Source organism: Stegostoma tigrinum, chromosome 17 (assembly GCF_030684315.1).
Source record: "Stegostoma tigrinum isolate sSteTig4 chromosome 17, sSteTig4.hap1, whole genome shotgun sequence".
NCBI lineage: Eukaryota > Metazoa > Chordata > Chondrichthyes > Orectolobiformes > Stegostomatidae > Stegostoma > Stegostoma tigrinum.
In genome coordinates this window covers 108,617-133,205 of record NC_081370.1, presented here as the reverse complement: position 1 = coordinate 133,205, position 24,589 = coordinate 108,617, and the positions used below count along the sequence as shown (strand labels likewise).

Here is a 24,589-nt window from a genome sequence, read left to right as displayed (position 1 = left end):
GTTTCATCTGGCTAATGAAGATATTCACGATGTTTGTGTCATTCTGTATTGCTGGCATCCATTTCAAACCTGCACATTGAAGCAAAGCTGATAGGCGTCATCAAAACAAATGGTGTTGCAGCCTCATATACAAGCCGGTGTTCAATCAGTGAATAAGCTTAGCTCTTTAATTGAGACCTTTCAATAGGGCCATGCTTTAAGGCGATTGACTTAGTTAAAATCCTTTTGAATGCCATTCGGTTTCAGAGAATTTTACTATTTGACTTAGCATTGGTTTGTTTTTCCAGTGAGGATTAAATCTGATGTTTCTATGTGTGATATTACTCTCAGGAATGCAGAAGGATATGAGGTTTTCATAAACCATGCTACAGTTTGCATGATATCTTACTGATAAAATGTCATGTGTGAGGTATGGATATTGCAGTTGCTGAATTATGTAATGATTTTGGTTTTGGTTACAATTTTTGCTTTTTCCGGCATTTTAACAATGATTCAGCATTGAAATTAGAAGCTGTTCTGAAGAGTTTATTTTCCCCATTACACTCAGGAATGCAGAAGGATATGAGGTTTTCATAAACCATGCTACAGTTTGCATGATATCTTACTGATAAAATGTCACGTGTGAGGTACGGATGTTGCAGTTGCTGAATTATGTAATGATTTTGGTTCTGGTTACAATTTTTTTTTGCTTTTTCCAGCATTTTAACAATAATGATTCAGCATTGAAATTAGAAGCTGTTCTGAAGAGTTTATTTGCCGCAAACCCACTCTCAATTCTCATGTACTGAAGTCCAGATGACCTTATTTGACAACAGAGCATGCAAATGTCCATACTCTAACTGCTGTTTAATTAAACTCCATATTCTTCAGCCTGATTCGTATAATTTTGAGGCAGGTTACCACCTCGGTAGTTGCTTACTGTCTACATGAGCCAATCATAATCCTCCTTGTCTGATCCTGTCAGTATATTGTTCTATTTTTCGTCTTGGTTTTGTAAAACTTCCCCATAATACACCAATGCTATTCACCTTTAAACATTCTCTGTGGTAGTGATTTCCACATTCTGACTGGTCTTTGAGTAACGAGCTGTGTTTGGATTTGACTGGATTTATTTTTCTATTTATTGTTGCTGGATTTTCTTTTCCCATAAATGGAATCAGCTTCTCTATATCTACTTTATCAATTCCTTTAGTAATTTTGAAGTCTCAGTCAGATTTTCTCTGCTACTTCTCTCCTTCAGAGAACACCCTAGCCTTCCTATTAGGCAAAAGGTCTAACTTGTGGTATTGTTCTGGAATTTCTTGGTTTACATCTTCTTCAGTGCCCGTATATCTTTCCCATGATATGGTTCAATTAACCTTATTTCCCCCACTAAGTGTGAAGTCTTTTATAGGCCGGGCAAACAAACAAATCTCCCTCTGTAATGGAGTTGTGGAACAGTTCATGGTTCAGAAAGTCTCAGCCTCTTGTCTGTTACATGTTCATAATTTCACCACGATAAGTATTTTTGAAAGGAGTACAATATGTCATTCCTAAAATAATGCTCCACACAATTTTCCATTTCTTCTCATTGACAATTGGGCTTTTTCTTTCTGTTTCTTCCCCAGTACCAATTTGAATGCTTGCATCAGAGTATTCAGTCACATTATATTTTCAAAAAACTTACAATTTCTGTAGCAACTTTCAGAACCCCAGTATTTTACAATTGAATGCAGTGCATTTGAAGGGATATTCAGTTTTGTCATTTTAGAAATGCAGCTGCAATCTGCCATAATGTATAACCAGATATTCTGCTTTAATAATAATAATTGAGCAATAAATATGTGTCTTGATACAGGGAAGGACATAAAAACATTAAAAAAACAGTGGTAAGCTATTCGTCCGTGCTCTGCCATTCAACAAAATCTGCGCCATGTTTCAACTCGACTCCACTTTCGGTCATAGCTCAACAGTTCAAAGATGTTCTCTTTAAATATGTCCCACTCTCCTCAAAATATCTTTTACGTTCACCAGAGTGAGAAGAAGGGGCCTTGATTTAACGCTGCCCCCTTACAATTCTACCCAGTTTGATGTCATCAGCAAACTTGAAAATGTTTCATTTGGTTCCCTCATTTAGGTCACTCATACATTCTGAATATGTCGGATTCAAGCACTGATCCTTGCAGCACATCACTAGTCACCGCTATCCAGTCAATTCCCACTCTTTTGTCCTGTCTGTCAACCACTTCTAAATCCATACCAAAATATTATCCCTTATCCCATGTACTTAAACTTTGCTCACTAACCTCTTATCAAAAGCCTTCTGGAAATCCAAATACAACATATCCATGCTTCTCTCTTATCTTTTTCTACTAGTTACATCCTCAAAAGGAAAGTACATTTTTAAGCATGATGTGTCTTTGATAAATCACTGCTGACTTTGTGCAATTGGGTTCATGTTATCCAAATCTTCTGGCCTAATATCTTACGATAATAGACTCCAGCATTTTCCCATATTTCACTGCGTCCGACAATTTACTTATAAATGACCAAAATGTAGCTTGAACACAAACGAACATAACCGGAAGTTGCTGGAGAGAAACTCAGCAGGTCTGGCAGCATCTGTGGAGAGAAAACAGAGTTGACATTTTGAGCCTAGTGATCCTACTTCAGAAGACAATCTTTAGTTTATTGCCGCAAAGGCTTCACCTATTTCAGAATCATTGTAGCCTCCCCTTCAAGTTGCCTGCATTACAAATCGGTTTTTGTCCCCAGAATAATAAAATATTGAACTGGGACTCCCTTTGGATGATTTTGTTAGAGCTTTTGGCAGCAGAGACCCAGGCTGTTTGCTGAGTTCACTGATCTCAGTCAGGGTAGTACTCGTAGCCAAAGAGAGCTGAAACCATAAAGTGAGAATTGGTGAGGGTTGCACTGTTAATTAATGCCCATTAGTTTCTGCTGATGGAGATGTGACATACAGGACAATGATTGTAATATCCACAGTTGAAGTAGCCTTCTGTCACTTATTGCTGAACTGTGGATATGGTTAATAGTGATGTGCCTCTGGTCATAAAGTCATCTATCAAAATACCATTTGCAATTCTAACTAGGATTAATTGTTTTAATTATTCACATAATTTAACATTATTGCTTCCTTTTTCTAAGACTCGATTTGGCCCCTTCAGCTGTTGTTGGAGTTTACACTACTTGCTGAGATGTCATTCTGAAGATGCTGCCAATTATCCAGTTACTCCACATGCTCATATGTACAGTTTTGTGAAGTAAATCTTAACAGACTGTGGGAATGGAGGGAGATGCATCACAGTTGAGGGTGTGTGCACGTTGATGTAGGTTCTAACTGGGGCCACTTGTTAGTGAGCGAGAGAGAAAACCTATATCTGTTGTTGTGTGGTCTTTAACCTCCAGACAGAAAAAGATCAGTTTCTGTCTTAACTCTAATTATGTTGAAACCGGTTGATCTAAGTTACCTGCCACAGAATAGAAGCCACTCTTGGGAGCCTCATGTAGCACAGTGGTAATGAACTAGGAGGGTTCGAGACCTCCCTGCTCCAGAGGTGTGCAATAACCCCTCTGGGCGGGTTGATAAGAAAAATAGGTCAAATAAAACAAGAAGTAGGGGCCCTTTTGTGGAACAGTGCTTGTGTCTGTACCCCTTGACTAGAAGGCCTGTGTTCAAGCCCTACCTGCTTGAGAGGCATGTAATAACATCTGAGTAGTTGACTAGAAAAAATAGTTCAAATAAAAACCAATCCTCAGCTGCTTTTCCAGAATTGGTCTATTGTCAATGATCTTTGCAATTTGTTTAGGTGAAATAACCAGCTATGGCAACAACTGATCTGTTGGTGGATTTACAAGATGATCTGGTGTCAGATGATACTTCCAAGACACTTGGACCACTCAAGCTGTCTCCACTGGATGAAAAGACCTGGCCTACTGAGTGTGATGACGAATTACAGTCAGGTTAGTGTTGACTGTGATTGTGTTTCTGTTAAGGAACAGAGTCAGTACAGGGCATCTGATCAATGTTTAATGTACATGGGGCAATGGCAAGCAACTTCAAAGCCCTTGAGAAAAATCCAAAGATTTTCTGAAAAGAATATACTGAGCCCATCCCTTATCCTTGAACAAATAGTGAAGTATACCACCTAATCACTAAAGCTGTCCTCTCATGGATCTTACACAAAATGTTCACTTGACTGAAACACAAGAGAAATCTCTAGCTAACCATTCCTCCCCACACCTTTATCTACTGCTGAAAGCACCACAGTAGTTACCCTGATCTGACATTGAACAAGCTATCATCTCCGTTAGCTGCCTTCCTGTACTCATAATGGCAACCTCTGCCAGCATGCAATACCCCTTTATAGGCCAGAATCCTGCTTTCTGCACGTTTGCGTTCCATCCAGCAGTCTAGTTCTGTGTGAAACCCAGGTCCTGCATGCAGCCTCAACCAGAACTCATCACCATAATAAGCTAAAATTTGCTCCCAATCTTAACCAAACCTAGACTTCTAGTCAAATGACCACACTGAATGCACAATAAGCCTCAGAGCCTTCTTCTATAGCCCACTCAGAATTTGTACCTCTCATGTTTAAACCTGCCAAATTCATGGGCTTTACCAGCAAAATGTTGGTTAAAAAGGTTCAGTCTTTTGCCTAGTGTCTTACTCTGCTGTGTGATTGATGCAAAATTTACAGTGCAAAAGGCTGAACTCCCAATTCTGACTTTGAGCCTGATGCAATTTTGGAGAGTTCAATGGTGAGTTTCTCTCCACAAAGCCTAATGAGTTTTCTCAACCTATCTTCTCAAACCTGCCTCATGCATCGCGCACCATGCACTCGGCCCCTCTGGCAGGCTGCTTGTTGTATTCTCCCACTCACCACAGGTGGAAATACTACTGCTGGTCAGTGAGATTCCTGGGGTTGGTGCAAAGTGAAATAGTGTCAGTCTGCAGTTTCGCCAGACATTGTCAGAGACGGAATTTGGCACCCACTTTGCCAATGGGGACTTGGAGACCTTGGTGGACAAGGGGCTATTTGTGGTGACTGACTTTGGAACGTGCTTTCAGATGTTGTTTTCTGGGAAGGCGGGAAGAGCAGGCCGAGAGCTGGAGTTGCCAGGTAACTGCTCTGATTTTCATGTTAGGAATTTTGTTGTCTAGTTTCTGTTTGGTATGTGATAGAATGAAAAACTATATATCAATAAGCTGAGATGAAATAGTGAGGATATTACTACATGCAACAGGCCTTTTGCTGCACATCAGTGCGAATCTTGTCTTGCCGTTCGGTACTTGATTGGAAAATGCTTACAGAGTCAGGGATCTCCTTGTTGATAATCTCGCATGATTGTCCCAACTTCCTTGTCATTGTCTGTGTCATTCACTATCGGGAAGATTCTACCCTGTAGTTTGCTTTGCATTCGTTATTGAAATTCTCCTAACATACCATCACACTCTGGCTTGGCAACCTAAACATTCACAGGAGCGTTGACCAGTTTAATTCAGTTTTGACATGGAGATAACCGAGTTGAAAGAGTCGACCATCCAAGTGGAATTTAATGCTCCTGCTAGAGAATCTTTAATGAAATGAATAACTCTGTCAGGTAGAGTGTAAGTGGTATGGGCCTTGTTTGTTAAGAGTCTGGGTTTCGAAAGGGACTGTTTCAAATCTCCCTCTCAAACAGTTGCAATCATAGGAACAGCATTCAGCCCATCAAGCTGGCTCTGCCATTTAATTAAACTATACTTGATCAGTCATTTCAAAGCCTTTACTCTCTCAATCTCCATAACCTTTTACACCATTGATAACGAAAAATATTCAATCTCTAGTCCTAGTCATACAGCACGGATACAGATCCTTTGGCTCATTAGCCAGTCTGGGTCAAACATAATCCCAATCTAAACTAGTTCCAGCTGTCTGCTCCTGGCCTGTATCTCTCCAAAACTTTCCCTTCCCTGTATCTATTCCAAATATCTCTTCCATGTAATTCTACCCGCATTTATCACTTCCTCAGGAAGTTCATTCCACACAAACTGTCCTCTGTTTAAAAAAAATTGCCTCTTGCATCTTTGTTAAACCTCTCTTCTGTCACTTTAAAAATGTGCCCCCTACTCTTGAAATCCCCCATTCTAGGAAAAAGACAATTACCATTAACTCCATCTATACCTGTCATTCTTTTACAACCTTCTACCAAGTCACCCTACAGCCTCCTACTCTCCAATGAACAAAGTCCTAGCCTATCTAGCCTTTCCTTATAATTCAAACTTTCCATACCTGGCAACATCCTCATAAATCCTACTTTAAATATATTCAAAGACTAAGCTTTCACAGCCTTTTGGGGGAAAGAATTTTAAATATTCACAATCCTTTGAGTTAAAAAAAACTTTTTATCTCAGTCCTCCTTGGCATGCCCCTTATTTTTAAATTGAGCCTCTTGGTTTTCTTCTCAATCTTATCTGTATCTACCTCAAATTGATGCTCGCAATGACAAATCAGATCATTATCATCCAAGTGTCCCTTTATTGCATCCTTTGTATTCTAGAATTTCCTGTACTTTCTTTCAACCCCATTATTCTCCAGTGCAGCCTTACTAATTTCCTTCACTTATTCATTTTTCTACTCAATCACAGCTTTCATTCCAGGAGATTTTCTGTATCAAGTCGTACAGCATGGAAACAAACAGTTTAGGCCAGCCAGTCTCCGCTGACCAAACTAAACTAGTCCCCCTTGCCTGTGTTTGGCTCCAAACCTTTTCCATACACAAACGTATCCAAATGTCTTTTGAACACTGTAACTGTACCCGCATCGGCCGCTTTCTCCTGATTGTTCATTCCACGCACAAACCACTGTCTGTGTTTTAAAAATAAAAGTTGCCTCTTATGTCCTGTTTAAATCCTTCTCTGCTCACCTTAAAAACTGACCCCCTAGTTTTGAACTCCCTCACCTTACGAAAAAGACACCTGCTATTCACTTTATTTATACCCCTCATGATTTTATAAACGTCAGTAAGGTCACCCCTCAACATCCCGTGCTCCAGTGAGAGAGGTTCGAGCCGATCCAGCCTATCTTTATAACTCAGCAACGTCCTTGTAAGCCTTTTCTGCACCCTATCTAATAATATCTTTTCTATAAACAGGGCAACCAGATCTGTGCACAGCACTCCAAAAGTGATCTTACCAATACCCTGTACAACCTCAACATGACGTCCCAACCCCTGTACTCGAGAGTCTGAGCAATGAAGGCAGGCATGCCAAATGCCGCCTTAACTGCCTTATCTATGTGTGATACAAATTTCAAAGACCTGTGTATCTGAACTGCTAGTCCTTCTGTTCACAGCACTACCCAGGGCCCCATTAACTGTGTATGTCCTGCCCTTGTTTGTTTTACCAAAATGCAACAACTTGCATGCATCCAAATTAAACTCCACCTGCCATTCCCAAGCCCATTGTAATCTTAGATAACCTTCTTCACTGTCAGCTAGCCACCAGTTGTTGTGTCATCATCCTCAAATGTACTTAGCATGCCTTCTAAATCCTCTTCCAAATCATTTGTATAAAAGACAAACAAAAGTGGATCAGCACCTTTTCTGTCATTCCTCTATTCCCCATTTTAGATTCTCCTATCTCTGTCTATAATGGACCCTCTTTCATCTTTGCCAAATATTTCATTTTTACAAACAGAAATTTTTAGTCAGTTTTTTTGTACTTTGCTAGATTCATATTAGCCCTTTCCTGACCAGTTTTTTGATCTTTCTTATGTACTCTCAAATCCTGAAGATCCTCAGATTATTTCTATATCTGGCAACTTTATAAGTCTTTTCTTTTAACCTTTTAGAATCCTTTACTTCCTTTGTCAGCCATGATTGACTTACCTTTTTCATAAGATTTTGCACCTTGAAGGAATTTAAAGTTTCTGCAAGCCATGTAACAGATCTTTCAGTATAGTCCATTGCCCACTGGTCATGCATTTTAATGTATTTACCTAATCTACCTCAGCCAATTTGTCCGTTATGCTTTTGTAATTGCCCTTATTCAAACCCTTCTTTCAGATTGAACCACCTCATTTTCAATGTACTGTGGTCACTGATCCTTAAGTATTCATTTACAACAAGATTATTAATTTTCCCAGCTTCTTTGTATGATACAAGATTAAAAATAACTTGTCCTGTAGTTGGCTCTGCAACATATTGCTCTGGAAAACCATTCCTAGCATACCTCCAGAAATCCATCCTCCACAGCTTTAGTGCCGAATTGGTTTATCCAGTCAATACTCAGGTTGAAATCACCCATGATTACTATGTTACCCAGTCTACATAGTTTTCTCAGCTCCTGCTTAATACCAAGTTGCCCTTCTACCAACACTATTTGGTGGCTTACAAATATCTCCAACCAATATCTGCTACTCCTTGCTGTTTCTTAGCTTCATGTAAATAGACACCACTTCCATGTTCTGATCTGTGATCATCCCTTACTAATGTACTGATCGCATTCCTCATTATTACAACTCCACCAGTTTTCCTTCTTGTCTATCCTTCCTAAACATTTAATATTGTTGAATATTCAGTTCCCACCCTTGGTCACCATGCAGTCTTTTTCTGGAATGGCAATTAGATCATAACTGTTGTTTTCTCATTGTGTCTTTAGATCATTTACCTTGCTGCATGTGTTCAGCGAGAGTGCCCTTGACAATGCCTTTTCGATGTCATTCTGCATTTGAAGCAGACTTGATGCTTGGCTTTGTTTCTCCTGTCTTCCTGGCTCCTTAGTGGCTTTTCTACTTCCTGTTACTCCTTCCTAACTTGGATTACTCTTAAGGTTCCCAGTCCTCTGACAAGCCACTTTGGACCGACACCAACCGCATGAGAAAATCTCCCTGTGAGAATATCTGTTTCAGTTCTATTAAGATATAACCCCTGCATGTTGTACAGGTCTCACCTACCTCAGAAATCTTGTTACCTTCCCTCTTACACCAATTCTATAGCTGCATGTTCAATCAGTCAGTCCTCCTGGTCTTGCTTACTAACATGTGGCACTAGGAATAATCCTGAGATTACTCCTCTTGAGACCTTGCTTTTTAAATTCCATGCTAACTCCCTGAAATCTGCTTTCTGGGCTTCATGCCTCTTTGTACTTGTTATCAGTACTAGGGTAGACCACAACTTCCAACTCACCCACTTCCCCAAGAAGAATGTCCTGCAACCAATCTGTGACAAGTGACCCTGGCAACCGGGAGACAACACACCATCCTAAAATCACATTTAATGCTAGAAAAATGCTAGCCTGATCCCTTGACAATGGAATCCCTTATGGCGTTAACAGTTGTAGGATTGCAATAATGTGTTTTGGGATTACCAAATCCCTGGAGCATAATCCAAAGAGCTGTCGATTTACAGACACTAGTAATCTTCTGGAAATCAACTCCACAAGCTTTCAGGCAAAACTCTTGCAAAATTGCCTGCAATAGCCTGGGACATTGTGTTTGGATGGCTGTAAAAGGTTGTTTTCCCAACTCCCAAAAAGGTCAGAGTTACCGGACAAAGAAAAATGCAATGAAGATACTCAAACTCTTCTTGAAGCACTCACATTAATAACTGAAAGGAGCTTGCTACCAATTGTTGAAATGGCTACAACTTGTTCATTGAAGTGCGTCTTGCTTTGAGTCCTGTTGCCTCAATGATGAGACAGTGCTGCAGCAGAGGACAGAAAGGAAACAGATCCTGCTATGCCAGGTCCCACTACACCAAGAGATGTCTGTCCTGCCTCTCTCCCTCAAAGATCTACAAGTTGACATTCAACCTGTTCAGTCACATTAAGATCCACAGGAGAAACTGATGACCATTTTGTAAATGGAGGGAACAGCAGCCACTGATGATACTACAGCAATCATGGAACCTTGCCTGCGGGTCATTATTCATTAGGGACTCTGAAAGTATGGCATCAACTTGGATTTTGGGAATTGACAATGTAGTTGCTCAGCTGCTCCTGAGCAGTTTAAAAACTGCCATGTTTTTCAGCTTTAGTGCTGCGTGGTACTGCCTGGGGCATCAGAAGCACCACATCAGACGTTGTTTCACTCACTTTGGTCTATGCATTGCTGATGAATTGCTGTTCAACTTGGCTCTGAGTTGTTGTCACCCCAACATGGCAAAATCCACCTCTGGGAAGCCACAAGAATTATCTCTGGGTTGAGACCAATACAGCTCCACGTGGCTTTGCACATTAGCACACATTGAACTTCACGATGCCCATAGGGAAAACATCATCCTCAAAGAACGCCACTGACTGACAGCTAATGGAGCACTCCCATTGATACAGAAACTCAAAAAAAAGACCCAGAGATTCACCCAAAGTAATAACTGGTACATGCTGCATACCCAACAAACTAATGACAGCCCCGCCTTTCACTGGTGAACCTTGTTTACAACAAACATTATCAACTGTAACTAACCTGAATGACCGAGTCCCAAGTTCCACCAGCCAAATAAAATCTACACTATCCTCAATCACTGGAGGAAGGGCCAGGGATGATGTAATCACTCATTCCGCAATTGGAACATGAGAAAGATTTCAAATTGTGCCATCCAATCAGCCTACTGTTCCCACACTGACCTTTCACCTTGGAAATCCACTGGGGTACCACCACCATTCACATTGAGGCTGGTGATTAGATTGTTCACCTCAATGTGAAACTGTAAGTACTTACCCACCAATATGAATGAGAGTGTCATTGGAACAGTATCTAGATGTGAGACAGCACCTTCAACGGAAGTAATAAAATCAAGGCGCAAAATAATCTGAGAAAGCTGAAGGGGTTCTGGGCAACTTCTAATAGCAGCGTTGTTAATTGAGGACACATTACTGTGGAGGGGAGAGGGATCAAACTCTCACTGCAAAATATCTGGCCTCCTCTGTCAGCCACTCCTTCTGACACTGTCCTGTTGGTGCAGCTTTTGCTGAGTGTGGTTTGATGAGTGCCAGGTGAGTATTGGCATGCTAGTTGATAGCGAATTAAGTTAGGGTGTGGGCATATTATAATCAGAAGAATCAAGTCCATTTATGAACATTTTCAGCAGGTATACAGTACAGTTGTCCAACAACAATCTTTTTAATCAGAATGAATACTGGCAATTTCCTAATGGTCTTCAGAGGTCCATGCATTTCACCTCAGTTTGTAAGTGGTCTTCAGTGTTGATTTATTCAGGATTTTGCAGTAATTTGAATGAAAAATTTATTTAGATTGCTTCAGCATTTGTAACCATTTAACCAGTGGGTCAAGTTTTAATTTACTCCTTAATTTTAAAATACCTTACAGCTTCTAAACCTAAGATGGTACCTTGTTCCCATTTGAGCCTGTTGAAGTCTTTCTCTCTCCAGAGACAGTTTTGGGACTTGGGCCAGAAGAGTTGAGGCAGATTTGGTGTTTTGTGACATCACCAGGGTATATCCATCTTTGATTGGCTCTCCAGCCTGTCTGTCAGTCTTGATGACCAATCCCATGATGACATAAAGAGTCAAGGCTGCCACCCACTAGCAGTAGAATGCCATTTGACTGTGTATTTTGTTCCTTATTATGCAAACTCTTCTCAGCTAAGGAGAAACTAGGTAAGAAAAGTCATTTAAACTGATTTACCTGGTGCCTTGTGAGTCACCAAGCCCAAAATTAAGTATATGAAACAATACTAAGACCTCTGAAGATCAGCTGTTTTGAGAAACCATACCGGAAGTAAAATTGATTGTGGCTATGAAGGCATGTGAGGCCATTCATTTCAAGCTTCCAGAGCAAGGTAGGTCACATGATTGCATGGGACTCAAACTGTGGTTTAGTTAAAATCACAGCACACTTGGGGCAGCTCAAAATTCCTTACTGGGCTAAGGACACCCTTTATACATCCTCAGGTTCCAGTTTTTACTAACTGATTTGTGGGACGTGGGACGTGGACTGGCAGTTACTGTCCATGTCTAATTATCGTCAAGGTGTTAATGGTCAGCTGCTGGCATGTTATTTTCAAGTCTGAATGGTGTATGGCTGGAGGGGAACTTACAATTATAGTAAATATCCAGGATACCTCTCTTTGTCTCCTGTAGAGCAGCCATACATGCATGCTATAAGCAGTATTGAATTCAGCTACTTTTCAAGTCCAGTTACCCTTCAAACCTCTACTGTATGGACTCAGGGCCTAAGTAACTGCTACAGCATAGTGCTGAAGGCTGCAAGCACCCAAAGGTAATGAGGGGTATCAGCTGGAGGAGCGAAAGGGTTGAGAGAGACTTTGAGAGTACTCCTGGTATCTACACCCATTATGAATATTAATGAAACAGGACAAGAACAAATGATACATCTGTCATTTCTCAAGCCTATATCTTTATCTGGATCTCCAGCAAAGCTGTGGATTCTACCACTTTCCCAACACCAATTCCACCATTGTTATCCCTGGAATGCTGTCCGTCTGAAATTGCTCAAACCCCTTGTTTCCAACCTCACTTCCTTACTCCATGGTCCTGCATCCACCAGTTGGTATAGGGTGGGGTCATTTGGCAAAAAGCACATGGACTGCAGACGGGAAATGCAGGGCGCATCGTGAGCCTTATGCCTGCTATGAACAGCTGTAAATAAATCGATGTAACACCAATCCAAGTATTCGGGAAATTTGCTTGAAAGAGAGAAGGCAAAATCGGATGTAATGGTATTACAGTTAAATAGAGGTAATTACAGCGGCATGAGAGAGAAACTGATGAAAATCGACTGGAAGCAGAGCCTAGCGGGGAGGGCAGTAGAGCAACAGTGGCAGGAGTTTCTGGGTGTAATTGGGGACCCAGTACAGAGGTTCATACCAAAGAAAAGAAAGATTATCCGGGGTGGGGGCTGGATTAGACAGCCATGGCTGACAAAGGAAATCAGAAAATGTATCAAAGAAAAAGAGAGAGCCTATAAAGTGGCCAAGAACACTGGGAAATCAGAAGATTGGGAAGGCTACAAAAACAAACAGAGCATAACAAAGAGAAGAATAAGAAAGGAGAGGATCGAATATGAAGGTAGGCCAGCCAGTAATATTAGAAATGATTGTTTCTTATGTATTGAAAGAAACTTTTACAAACGAGAGGTAAAAGTAGACATTGGGCTGCTCCAAATTGATTCTGGAATGCTAGTGATGGGAGAAAAGGAAATAGCTGAAGAACTTAAGTACTTTGCATCAGTCAGTAAATTTAGAACGGAAATGAGGAGACGTTTCTTCAGCCAGAGAGTGGTGGGCCTGTGGAATTCATTACCACGGAGCGCAGTGGAGGCCGGGACGTTAAATGTCTTCAAAGGTAGAGATTGATAATTTCTTGATCTTGCAAGGAATTAAGGGCTATGCGGAGAGTGCAGGTAAGTCGAGTTGAAATGCCCATCAGCTGTGATTAAATGGTGGAGTGGACTTGATGGGCCATATGGCCTTACTTCCACTCCTATGTCTTACGGTCATATGGGAAAGAGCCCATGTGACCATGTAGAACCAACAACGTGTCCTCCCAGTCAGCTATTCTGGACAGTGGCCAACTTTGAGTACAGGTTGGCTGCACTGAAGCCAGGGTGAAAACAGTGAAATACTGAGTGCTTGCAGTTAATGGGATTAGAGAGACCATTGAAATCTGTGTGCATGTCACATCCTCAGAAGTTGTGCACTCTCCTGGGAAACGTTTAATTTTAAGGATATCTTGGATATTCCTGACACTTGAAGGCAACATAGGTTGAAGTCCAGGAGACTGGATTTAATGAGATGACTAATCACAGCTCATTATTATTAACTTCCTCAAATGTGGAAGGTAGCCCATGCTTAGCTATAATGAATCTATACTACTAATCTGTTTTGAATTTTAAACGTGATCCTCGTCAGTTGTCTGAGGTGGGAGAAGAATCTGCCAGGAATGGGTTTGAATTAATGAGGCTTGATTTTTCTTTAAGATATTAGTGGAGCTCTATGATATTGGCCATAATGCTTATGTTGACTTGGCAAACCAGTTAGTTCTACACCACTGGTGCTTTCCACAAACTTTCCTTTAGAAATTTGCTTAAATTTGTTTATTAATCTGTGATTTATAAATCTCTAAACAATGGCCAATTTCCAAATTATTTGCAGAATCACAAAGGCAGGTTTTGTAAACATTCTTCTTTCCCTGTATGGTGGGTATGTGTGTTGTAGCTGATCAGATTACCTCATTCGCATGTTCCAGTGATAACCTTTCATCCCCTTGGTAATCAAGAGTCTATCTACGTCCACCTTAAAATATTCAACGGCTCTGCTTCCACCACTTTTTGAGAAAGAGAATTTGAGAGAAAAATGTCTCCTTATCTCTCGCTTAAATGGGCAAGCCTTCAGTTTTAAACACTAATCCCTGGCTCTGCAGTCTCCCACAACAGGAAGTATTTTTTTCGGCATGGACCATCTTGATCTTACATGTTTCAAACAAGTCACCTCATACTCTTGTAAACTCCAGCACAAGACTTCCTCATAAGACGACCTGACCAGTCCAGGTATTAGTCGAATAAACCTTTGCTGAACTGCTTCTAACACGTGTACACCTTTTAAATAAGATAAGTATTATTGTACAACAGTAGCCCAGATGTGGTGTCTCAAATGTCCTTTGTCCAAGTCATTTATATAACTTGTAAAAAGTTGATGTCCCAGCACTGATCCCAGTTGCACACCATTTGTTGCATCTTCCCACCCAGACAATGACTCATTTAAGCATAGCTAGCAAGAAACAATCTATCAATGCCAATATGTTATTCCCTCAATCATCAGCTCTTATATTCCACAGCAACCTTTAATGTGACACCTTATCAAATGGCTTCTGGAAACTTAATTCACGTCCATGTGATTCCTCTCTATCCGTAGCTCAAAAATCTCCAATATGTTAGTTAAATAAATTTTCTTTCACAAAACCTTGTTGACTCTGCCTGATTACCATAAAGTATCCCGTGTCTTGCTGTCATATGTTTTAGTACTAGCTTCTAATATCTGCCTTATTATGGATGTTAAATTAACTGGCCTGGAGGTGCCTGCTTTGTCTCCCTCCATCTTTGGTGAAAGAAGTTATATTTGCTGTTTTCCAGTCTGATAGAATCTTCACTGTGTGCAGGAAAGTTTTAAGAATTAATACCAAAGTATCAAGTTTTTCATGAGACACTTCTTTTGAGTCCATCAGAACCCAGGGTCTTGTCAGCCAACAGCTCAAACAGTTTGCTCAGGACAGAATTCATTTCCTTGGTGATTTTTCTTGAGTTCCTCCCAGCTTTCCATTTTTTGATTAACACCTATTTGTACCCCATAATGACGACTGATATAAAATACCTGTTTAATTAATCTCATTTTTCATTGGTAATTTCTCAGCCCACTTTGTATTGAATTAAAGCTCGCTTAGTGAACTCTTTCCTTTTTAAGTATCTGTGGAAACTCTTTATAACTTTTCATACTTATAATTGCTTTTCTGTCATACTATAATTTTTCTCTTAATGTTTTAGCCATTGTGTTTCTTCAAATATTCTGTTCTCCTGCCACCATTCTTTGCACAATTACATGTGTTTTCTTTAGGTTTGAATACCATTCTTGTACTTCTATGATGGGTCCTCTACTTGGAACTTTTCTTTCTTGTTGGAGTGTACCTACTCTGTGCATTCTGAAATCTCCCCTTAAATGTCTCCCACTGCATCTCTGTTGACGTTCCTTATCCTAATTTGCCATTTCTCTTTGGCCCTGCTAACATGGCCTCGTAATTAACCTTATTTAAGTTTAAAATATTTGTCCTGGATTCAGTCTTCTCTCCCTCAAACTGACCGTAAAATTCAATGCAAGATCAACAAATCTCTTTGCACAGTACCAGATCTAGTACAGCCTGCTTCCTGACAGATCCCAGAAGGTGCTGTTTCTAGAAACTGTCCCAAAAACATCCTATCAACTGCTTGTCTAAGTTACCCTTTACCATCTAATTTTTCCAGTCTATATGTAGATTAAAATCCTCTATGATTATCTCTGTGCTTCTCTGTTACACTGTTTGTTTCTTCTTTTATGCTTTACTCTACCATCTTACAGTTCTTAGGCCAGGTTGTAAGCCACTTCTCAAGAAGTGCCTTCTTGCCTTTATTATTTTTACTTTTATGAAACTGCCTATACATCCTGATTATGTCTTCTTAATACCATCATTGATTTTCAGTTTCAGAGCAGCCTTCTGCAAGGAAGGATGGCACAGAGAGCCAGTTGCCGTATTCAGGTAAGTATTTAAAGATGTCAAAGTGTGTGGACATGTGAATGAGTGGATGAGAGATTAGGCTGAGCTGGTAATTGGGTCTTTGGGGTTTGGGAGCATTTTTGAGTGTGTGGGGCACGGTGGAATTTCTAAATGACATTAAAGATTAAGCAGTGTAATAATTCTAGGTAGGTATTTGGTTGTCTAATACTTATCTAGTCTAAATCTGACCAGCAAATCATTATGAGAGATGTTTCTGGAGGGTCCTGGACAGTGCATATTAGTCTGTCAGAAGTTTAGACTTCCCAAGGCAGTAATATTTGCCAATGCTGACATTGGAAAATCTCCTCCAGTACACCCAGTGCATGTTTTCTATCTTTCAGAATTTAACTTCTCAGGAATGAATATTGTGAGGAGAAAATAAACAAGAAACTCTCCAGGAATCCTCAGTATAGATCTTTTCAGATTCTTAGTTGATAGCTGGTTCTGCCTGTGTTTACTGACTGATACCTACCTGCACTTTGCTGATTGAAGAGCACAACCCTGGGTACGTTGTAAGAAAAAAATATATATATGTGAGATTGGAGGCTGAATATTCTCTTGATTTCCAGCAGACGATGAGAACTTGCCTGAAATTGTTGATCCTCCCCCTGATCTGAAGTGGGACGATCCATACTATGATATTGCAAGACGCCAAATAGTGGAGGTAGCAGGTAAGTAGTTTTAAATAGTCTGTAATTACTACTGTTCAGAATAGAATTGGGTAATTGGATGAGATGGAAAATCAAACTGAAACCCTTCTGATGCAACTCCCTCTTCTTGTCGGGTTTTGTAGTATGTAAATGAAGGAATACTCTTTATTGTGAACAGCTTCTCCTTTCCTTTCTGCCCACGACAACGGCATTCTTAAAATTAAAACAAATTGTTGGAAACGCTCAGCAACACTGGCACCATATGTGTAGAGAAATCAGAGTTAATGTTTTGGGTCCGGTGACTCTTTCTCAGAATAGTCCCTGGACCCAAAGCGTTAACTCTGATTTCTCTCCACAGATGGTGCCAGATCTGCTGAGCGTTTCCAGCAATTTCGGTTTTTGTTTCTGATTTACAATATCCGCAGTTCCTTCAGATACTTAAAAATACCTCTTGGCTTTATTTTAATATAAAATTATATGATTACGCAATAGAGAAACAGGCCATTCAGGCAAACCAGTTTGATTATTTAGGTTCCACCCAAGTCTCCTAGCTTTCCTCCTCTAAACCTGCTATCCTAACTAGCTAATCCCGTCTCCCTTAAATGCTTTCTGTCTCCCCCTTGTACGTATCTACACTAATCACTTCAACTACTCCTTGTCATCACAGTGCTCATTCTTACCACTCTTTACCTAAAGATATTTCTTCTAAATTCCTTATTTGATTTCAATCCTTACTGTATTATATTGATGGTCTTTAATTATGCTTCCCTCCCCACACCCCACAAACATCCTCCCTGTGTGTTATGTCTGTATCTATTTTTCTTTTGCTTGTCTTCTCTCTGATTTCGGACAATCTCCTGTGCTGGTGTTTGTCCCTCAGTATGCCTAGGGTGGGGGTTGCAGAAATTATGCTTATTATCTAAAGGAATCTATTGCTGTGCTCTTATGTATTTATTTCTAAGTTGTCTTGTGAGGTTCTGGATGCTATTAGAGGCCATCATGATGTTCGGATCTCTTAACCAAACTGTGGTTGTTTCTATGTGTTCACATTTTTTTCTTGTAGAATAATGTGAATCATGAATGGATTTGGAACTGATTAAGTATTTTGGCTGTGACATCAGTGTTACTTTCGCTTAGTGCACTTTCCGCTGGCATGGGTGGATTTGATTAACTGTCATCCATGATGCAAGTAGAAAGTCCCAGCTACACTTGCTAGATGTGATTATCTTGCTGAACATGCACAGTCGTATGTCTGCCTTTGCCAACACTGTTTGGAGTCTGGTACAAACCTCTTAGATTTAAGTGGAATGTTACCACTAAGTGAAAGCTGTCTCTACACAGTTGAAATTCATACTGATAGAATTTCTATTAGTCTGACAGGGTGTGTACGTTGCCTTCTGTATGGTCCACACCCTTTTCACCCAGTTTGATGTGATTTGGTGTGTTGCAGCTGATCATTGGTACACAAGGACTATTTTATCTCAAGTTGTAGCACCAGCACTACTAGACACAAAGTCCTTTGTATTTCTCAACGTTCTGGGAGCATTGTTCCTTGCATTGCAGAAGTGTTGTGGAATTGATCAGTAAGTTGTTGAATAGTATGTTTTTATTTGGCATCCCACGTTCGACTTGGACTGGAATTTCCTGTTCAATTTGATGTATGAGGGGGAAGAAATTATTTTCAAATACTTAGAAAGGACTGCATAGAATATACAGCTGAAAAACAGGACCCACTGGTCTGTACCGCTGTTTATGTTGTACAGGACCCTCCGCCCACCCTACTTAATGTAACCATCAGCTGTGTTGCTTTCTTTCTCATGCTTAGCTTGCTTTCCCCTTAAGTTATGCTGTAGCTACTCCGTATGATATGGCCATCCAGGTATTTGATGATTTCCGCCCCCCCCACAGCCGCCTCCTTCAAAATGAAACAATTCTCTTCAGTTCCTGTGCACCATTTCCCACAAACAGGCCTATGCACCATTTCCCACAAACAGGCCTGGTTCTTGGATGTAGTGAGCTCTGTGTTAATTTCTCTAAAGGTGTTCAGGATAGAGGAGCACAATCGGGAGGTGATGGAATGTGTGTGAGGAGGGATCACACCATCTGAGTGGCTTCAGGACACTGGGACCTGAAGTGAGATTTGGTTGTGCCCGAATAATGTTTTTGATTTTGAGGTCTTTGTAGACTACTCAAGGAAATAGGAAATTTCCTATGATGTCCGAGTGAGAGTTAAAAAGGAAAACTACTAATTTGCATCCACAACTTTTGCTTTACATATGTGTTTTATAAAGGTTTACTTTTCAGTGGAAAGCTGACTGGTTCACTGGAGAGAACATTGGTTTGTGTGAAATGAACTGACCCAACCTGTCTATTCCTACAGGCGATGATAACTTTGGCAGGAAGGTGATAGTGGTCAGTGCCTGTCGGATGCCTCCCAGTCACCAGTTGGATCACACCCAACTGCTGAAGTGAGTTTACCACAAGATTTGTGTTATTCTTTTGTCTTATAAAATGCCACACCCTAAGAGCTTGGAATGAATGAATCTTTGAGTGCGTCTTGGTTTAGAGTACATGGGACATTTTGATAACCAGGCATCTTCAGTTATCATGGGGGATCCAACAGATATAGAATTTTTTTTGTCTATTATCAACAATGTGTGATCTTGTGCCTGGATATAATGTTGAATTCGTATACCAACTAATTATTTTGAGAGGGGTTTAAAGGAATCAAACAGCAAAATAATTTTCAGGAGATGAGATTTTAATCCTTCACCCGAAGTCAACAGAGTAGACAATTTGTGGGGCAAGCGATTGATTAATCGTAAATGGGAACTTGTGGGTACATGTTGGGAGTAGGTATGATGTTGCTAATCCTCCTAGCAAGTTACTGCTTTAGATAATCAGCGACTTTGCAATATTGAGCTGAATCTTAGTCAGCAACTCGTTTCCTCAAAGCTGGGCCACCCTATTCCTTTCTGATTGTTTATTATCTTGTGGTGAGGAGTTGGAATTCTTTCTGGAATGATAAACATGTCAGCAGGTAGTGGCTGATGTGGAAGAAGTTAAAAGCCCCAATATACTACTGTCCTGGTTGACTGAACATTCTCTATTATCAAAGCTTAGTTTCTGTGAGCGTTTTCTGCGCTGTTATTTTACTTGTTGTAACGGCTAACTCGACTCGACTATGCTAATGAACATTGCCTCATCATAAACACACATTTTCAGTCACCATTATTTGGTAAGTAGTGTAGTGCAAATTTCTCTTTGAATGGAATTTTGTTTCTGTTTAAGCATTGATAATACTGAGCGTATAGCAGACTATTCATTTTGGGAGCACACTGTACACAGTAAGTACTCCCAGGTCACACAAAGTACCTAAAAGTTCTCTACAAGGACCCCAACAATGTGCCTTAACTATCTTCAGAAGAGTTCTCCAATTGTGTAGAAGGGTCACCCTGCACATGAGCCATCCTGTAGCCCCTTTTCTTGTGCCGTTTGGACGCAGTTATGCTGCTTTGGTACCCATGCCACTTGGAGTTAATTTGCCCAAAACGAGTTACTATCTCACATCTAGCTAATAATTGAGAATTCCCCTTCTTAGTCTGGGTTGTGTTTCAATCATGACTCTGACCAGTTTGTGTTTAAAGGTAGACATTGAACCAATACTTTGTGCTGGATGCGAATTATGTTTTGGAGGTAAAAAGTTCTTAAAAAAAACTTACCTTTTCTCTGCTGTTATCAATAATGTATTGGGGAAACAAAAGGAGCTAAGGTCTGACAAATCTCTAGGACTTGGTGGTCTACACCCTGCAGTTCTAAAAAAGAACTGCAGAGACAGTCCTAATTTACAAAGTACATTAGAATTTTTTTGATGATTCTAGTAGGATGGATGAAGGGGAACCAGTATATGTAGTTCACTCAGATTTCCAAAATCCATTTGATAAGATGCCTCGCAAAAATCTAATATGCAAGGTAAGGGCTCATGGAGTTGAGGGTAATATACATGGATACAGGATTGTATTCAGCATAATGGACAGGGAGCAAAGGGCTTGTATGAGCAGATTGTTATGTTGACAGACAATGACTTGAGTGTTGCAAGGATCAGTGTTGAGGCTTTCAGCTATTTTCAATCTCTATGAATAACTTGGCCAAAGAAGCCAAGAGTAATATGTCAAAGTGTGCTGATGATGCAAAGCAAAATGAAAATGTAAGCTGTGAGGAGGACTTGGAGAGGGTGCAAAGAGATATAAATTGGTTTTACGTAGTGGGCAGCAAGGTTCCAGAGAGAGTATAACACAAGGAAGTGTGAAGTTATTCACTTTGGTAGTAAGAATAGAAAGCAAAATGTTCTTTACAAGGCATAAAACGTGTAATTGTTGATGTCCGGAGAGACTTTTGGTGTACATATACAAAGCTAACACGCGGGTACAGCAAGTAATTGGGAAAGCAGGTGGCATGTTGACATTTAGTGCAAGGGGATTGGACCACAAGAATGAAGATGCCTTGCTAAAATTATACAGTGATATACAGAGACCACACTTAGAATACTGGGTGTGGTTTTGATTTTCAGGTCTGAGAAAGGATATATTTGTAATGGAGAAAGTGCAGTGAAGATTCACTAGATGATTCCTGGTAAGAAGGGTTGTCCTATGCCGAGAGACAAAATGTACAAACCTGAAAGTATTTGACAGAAATAAATACTGAGATTGCTGTAAATTTCCCAGTTAGGGGAAGCAAAGGGGCACAGTCTCATAAGAAGAAGACTATCATTTAGAACTGATATGAGAAAATTTTCTTCACTCAGAGGAGTGTGAGTCATTGAAATTCTCAATCCCAGAGGGCTGTTGAATATTTTTAAGGCTAAGATACAGTCGGCTCATTCGTTAGCACTGCTGCCTCACAGTGCCAGCGACCCAGGTGCGATTCTAGCCTCGGGCAGTTACGTGTGGGTTTCCACTGGCTGCTCCAGTTTCCTCCTGCAGTCCAAAGATGTGCAAGTTAGGTGGATTGGCAGTGGGAAATGCAGTGTTTCGGCAATAAGAGTAGGTGAATGGGTCTGAGTGGATGCTGTTCGGTGGATTGGTGTGGACTTGTTGGGTTGAATGGCCTGTTTCCATACTGTGGGGATTCTATGGGATTCTGTATAAACTGATTCCCCCTTTCAGGGGACAGACATGTGGAGTGAATGGAAGGTGGAATTGGCAGAAGATCATCCATAATTGTATCAAATGGTGGAATAGCCACAATGTCTGTTCCTGCTCCTATCTTTTAGTCTTTTCTTAATATGTTGAATTTTGTTCCTGTTTGAATATTCAATCAAATTATATAATTAATGTATATCAATTCATCAGTGGAGTTTGGGCTTGCAGCACTGTGCATTCGGCAGTATTGAGTCTGTTTCCGTTTGTCTCCTTGGCATTAGATACCTGAAGCACACACTGGACAAGTATGTAGAAAGTGACTACTCAGTTGTGTACTTTCACTATGGGCTCAACAGTCAGAATAAACCTTCGTTTGCTTGGTTGCTGGAAGCCTATAAGGAGTTTGACAGAAAGTAAGTATGACTGTTCCTTAGGCAGGCTTTTCAGCATCTCAATTAAATAAGTTTGGTTCTCCCATCTGTTCTGTTTCTTTTTTTTTGCTGCCCTGTACTTATATAACAGAGAAATGCATGTGTGTTTAGTCTCCAACAGTACTTAGATCTGTCTGAATATGTATCTGGTATGTGGCTTCTTCCAGGTCATCTGCTGATTTATAAAATGAATGAGCTTTTCTTGCTGGTGGATCAGAGCAGCGGGTCAGCAGGGTTGAGGGAAATCATACAGACCAAATCTGAGATTGTATGTAAGATTGGAGAAAATTGCAGAAAATCATGATCAAACACCATATTCCTGATGTTCCATGCGAGCTCCTGTTACTTTAAACAACATGGTGTGTGAGCTGAAGCAGAATCAGTGTGCAAAGAAAGCTAAGTCAGTTCACTGATCTCTGCTTATTTATGTCCTTCATGTCAAAGCAGGCAGTTGATTAATCAGTTATTCCAGTTAACCCATGTAGTTAGTTGTACTGAAGTATGTTTTAATGAATTACCCTGAGGCCTTTCCTAGTCTTCTGAGCAAGCCTGATTTTAGCATTCCAAGCTGATGGGCCGTGGCACTAACATTGCAGCACTCTGTCATTGATGTATTTAAATGCGTAGAATATGTGCTAGATCCACGGGGTGGTACTTGAACTCACAACTTTTTGACACAATTAATGGTGTTGCCACTATCCTAATCCAAAGCATTTTAGTAATTCTGCCTTTGCTATGTGTCAGAATTATTGTACTTTACAATAATGGATTCAGAGTCTTAGACAGATGGCACATCTAAAGTTTAGTTCCTTGATTGTGCAGCAAATCTCTGTAGAATGCTGTAATTGATCTTGGTTTTTGAGTTAGGTAAGAAGAAAACGTCTTAGGATTTCTGCTCCCAGCTGTTGACCAACTATATATGGGTGGATTAGGCTGAGTTGAGATGTCTGTCTCTATTCTGACCCTCATTGTCAAAGTTCAGACAAGCTGAGTTAAAGTCTTTAAGGCAGAATGCTGGTAATGCTCTGGGTATGTAGGAATTGTTTCATTATGAAATGTTCATTAGTTTGGGCCTGTATCCATTTGGAGTTTGGAATGATGAGAGGTGACCTTATTGAAACATCACAAGATTCTGCGGGGGCTTGACAGGGTAGGTACAGAAAGGCTGTTTCCCCTCGAGGGATTCTAGGCCCAGAGGGCTGAGTCTCAAAATAAAGTAAGACACATGTGGAGGGATTTATTTTCTGAGGGTAGTGGAATTCTTTATGTCACAAGACTGTGGAGGCTGGGTCAGTAAGCATATTTGATGGTAAGATAGATTTTTAATCAATAAGAGAATCAGGGGTTATAGGGAAAAGGCAGGAAGTGGAGCTGTGAATTATCAGATCAGCTAAGATGTCATTGAGTGGTGAAGCAGATTTGATGGGCTGAATGGCCTACTTGTACACCTACATCTTATACTATAACCACTTAGGCAAAACTTGGTGACTAATTAAACCTTTATGCTTTTAAGTATGTTATTATTTATGTTGACTCGCTTTAGAGGTGGTTCAGACAAGATTTACCAGACTTTTATCTTGACTGAAAGGGTTGTTTTGTGAAGAAAGATTGGGCAGGTTTGGCTTGTATCCGGAGGAGCTTAGAAGTGTAAGGGTGATTTGGCTGAAACATTTGAAATGCTGAACAATTTTGATCAGATAGATGTGGCTTCCTGCCAAAGGAGAATCTGGACCTAGAGGGTCACTGTTTAAAAATGCGTGGATGCCCATTTAAAACAAATGAGGTGAATTTTATTTTTGAGGGTTGAGAGTTTTTGGAACCCTTCCTGAAAGGGAGATTGAAGTTGAGTCTTTGAATATCTTTAAGGCAACGGTAAGTAGATTTTAATTTTTTTTTGTTGAGCAGAAGGTGAAAGGTGATCAGGGATAGGCAGGAACGTGGATTTGAGATTACAATCAGATCAGACATGATATTTTTACATGATGGTGCAGATTGGAATGGCCTACTACTGCTCCTTTTGTATTTTTGTATGTGATGGATATCAGTTAAAACTTTGAATCTTTCAGTTGTCACTCCCCAGCGAGAGAAGCCAGTACCATT

At 40.3% G+C, this 24,589-nt stretch overlaps 1 protein-coding gene across 3 annotated transcripts in view; it reads left to right on the top strand.

Moving 5' to 3' along the window:
• Positions 1-24,589, top strand: part of arhgap1 (Rho GTPase activating protein 1) — a 53,719-nt gene that overhangs the window by 6,884 nt on the left and 22,246 nt on the right. For 2 of the 3 annotated variants that reach the window (XM_048545243.2, XM_048545242.2), the window contains exons 2-6: positions 3,810-3,963; positions 16,193-16,249; positions 16,837-16,938; positions 19,298-19,385; positions 22,340-22,471. In XM_048545243.2, coding sequence (XP_048401200.1) covers positions 3,825-3,963; positions 16,193-16,249; positions 16,837-16,938; positions 19,298-19,385; positions 22,340-22,471 — 518 coding nt within the window. In that variant the 5' untranslated portion in view covers positions 3,810-3,824. The remainder of the gene's footprint in view (positions 1-3,809; positions 3,964-16,192; positions 16,250-16,836; positions 16,939-19,297; positions 19,386-22,339; positions 22,472-24,589) is intronic. The other variant, XM_048545244.2, reaches the window with a different exon arrangement.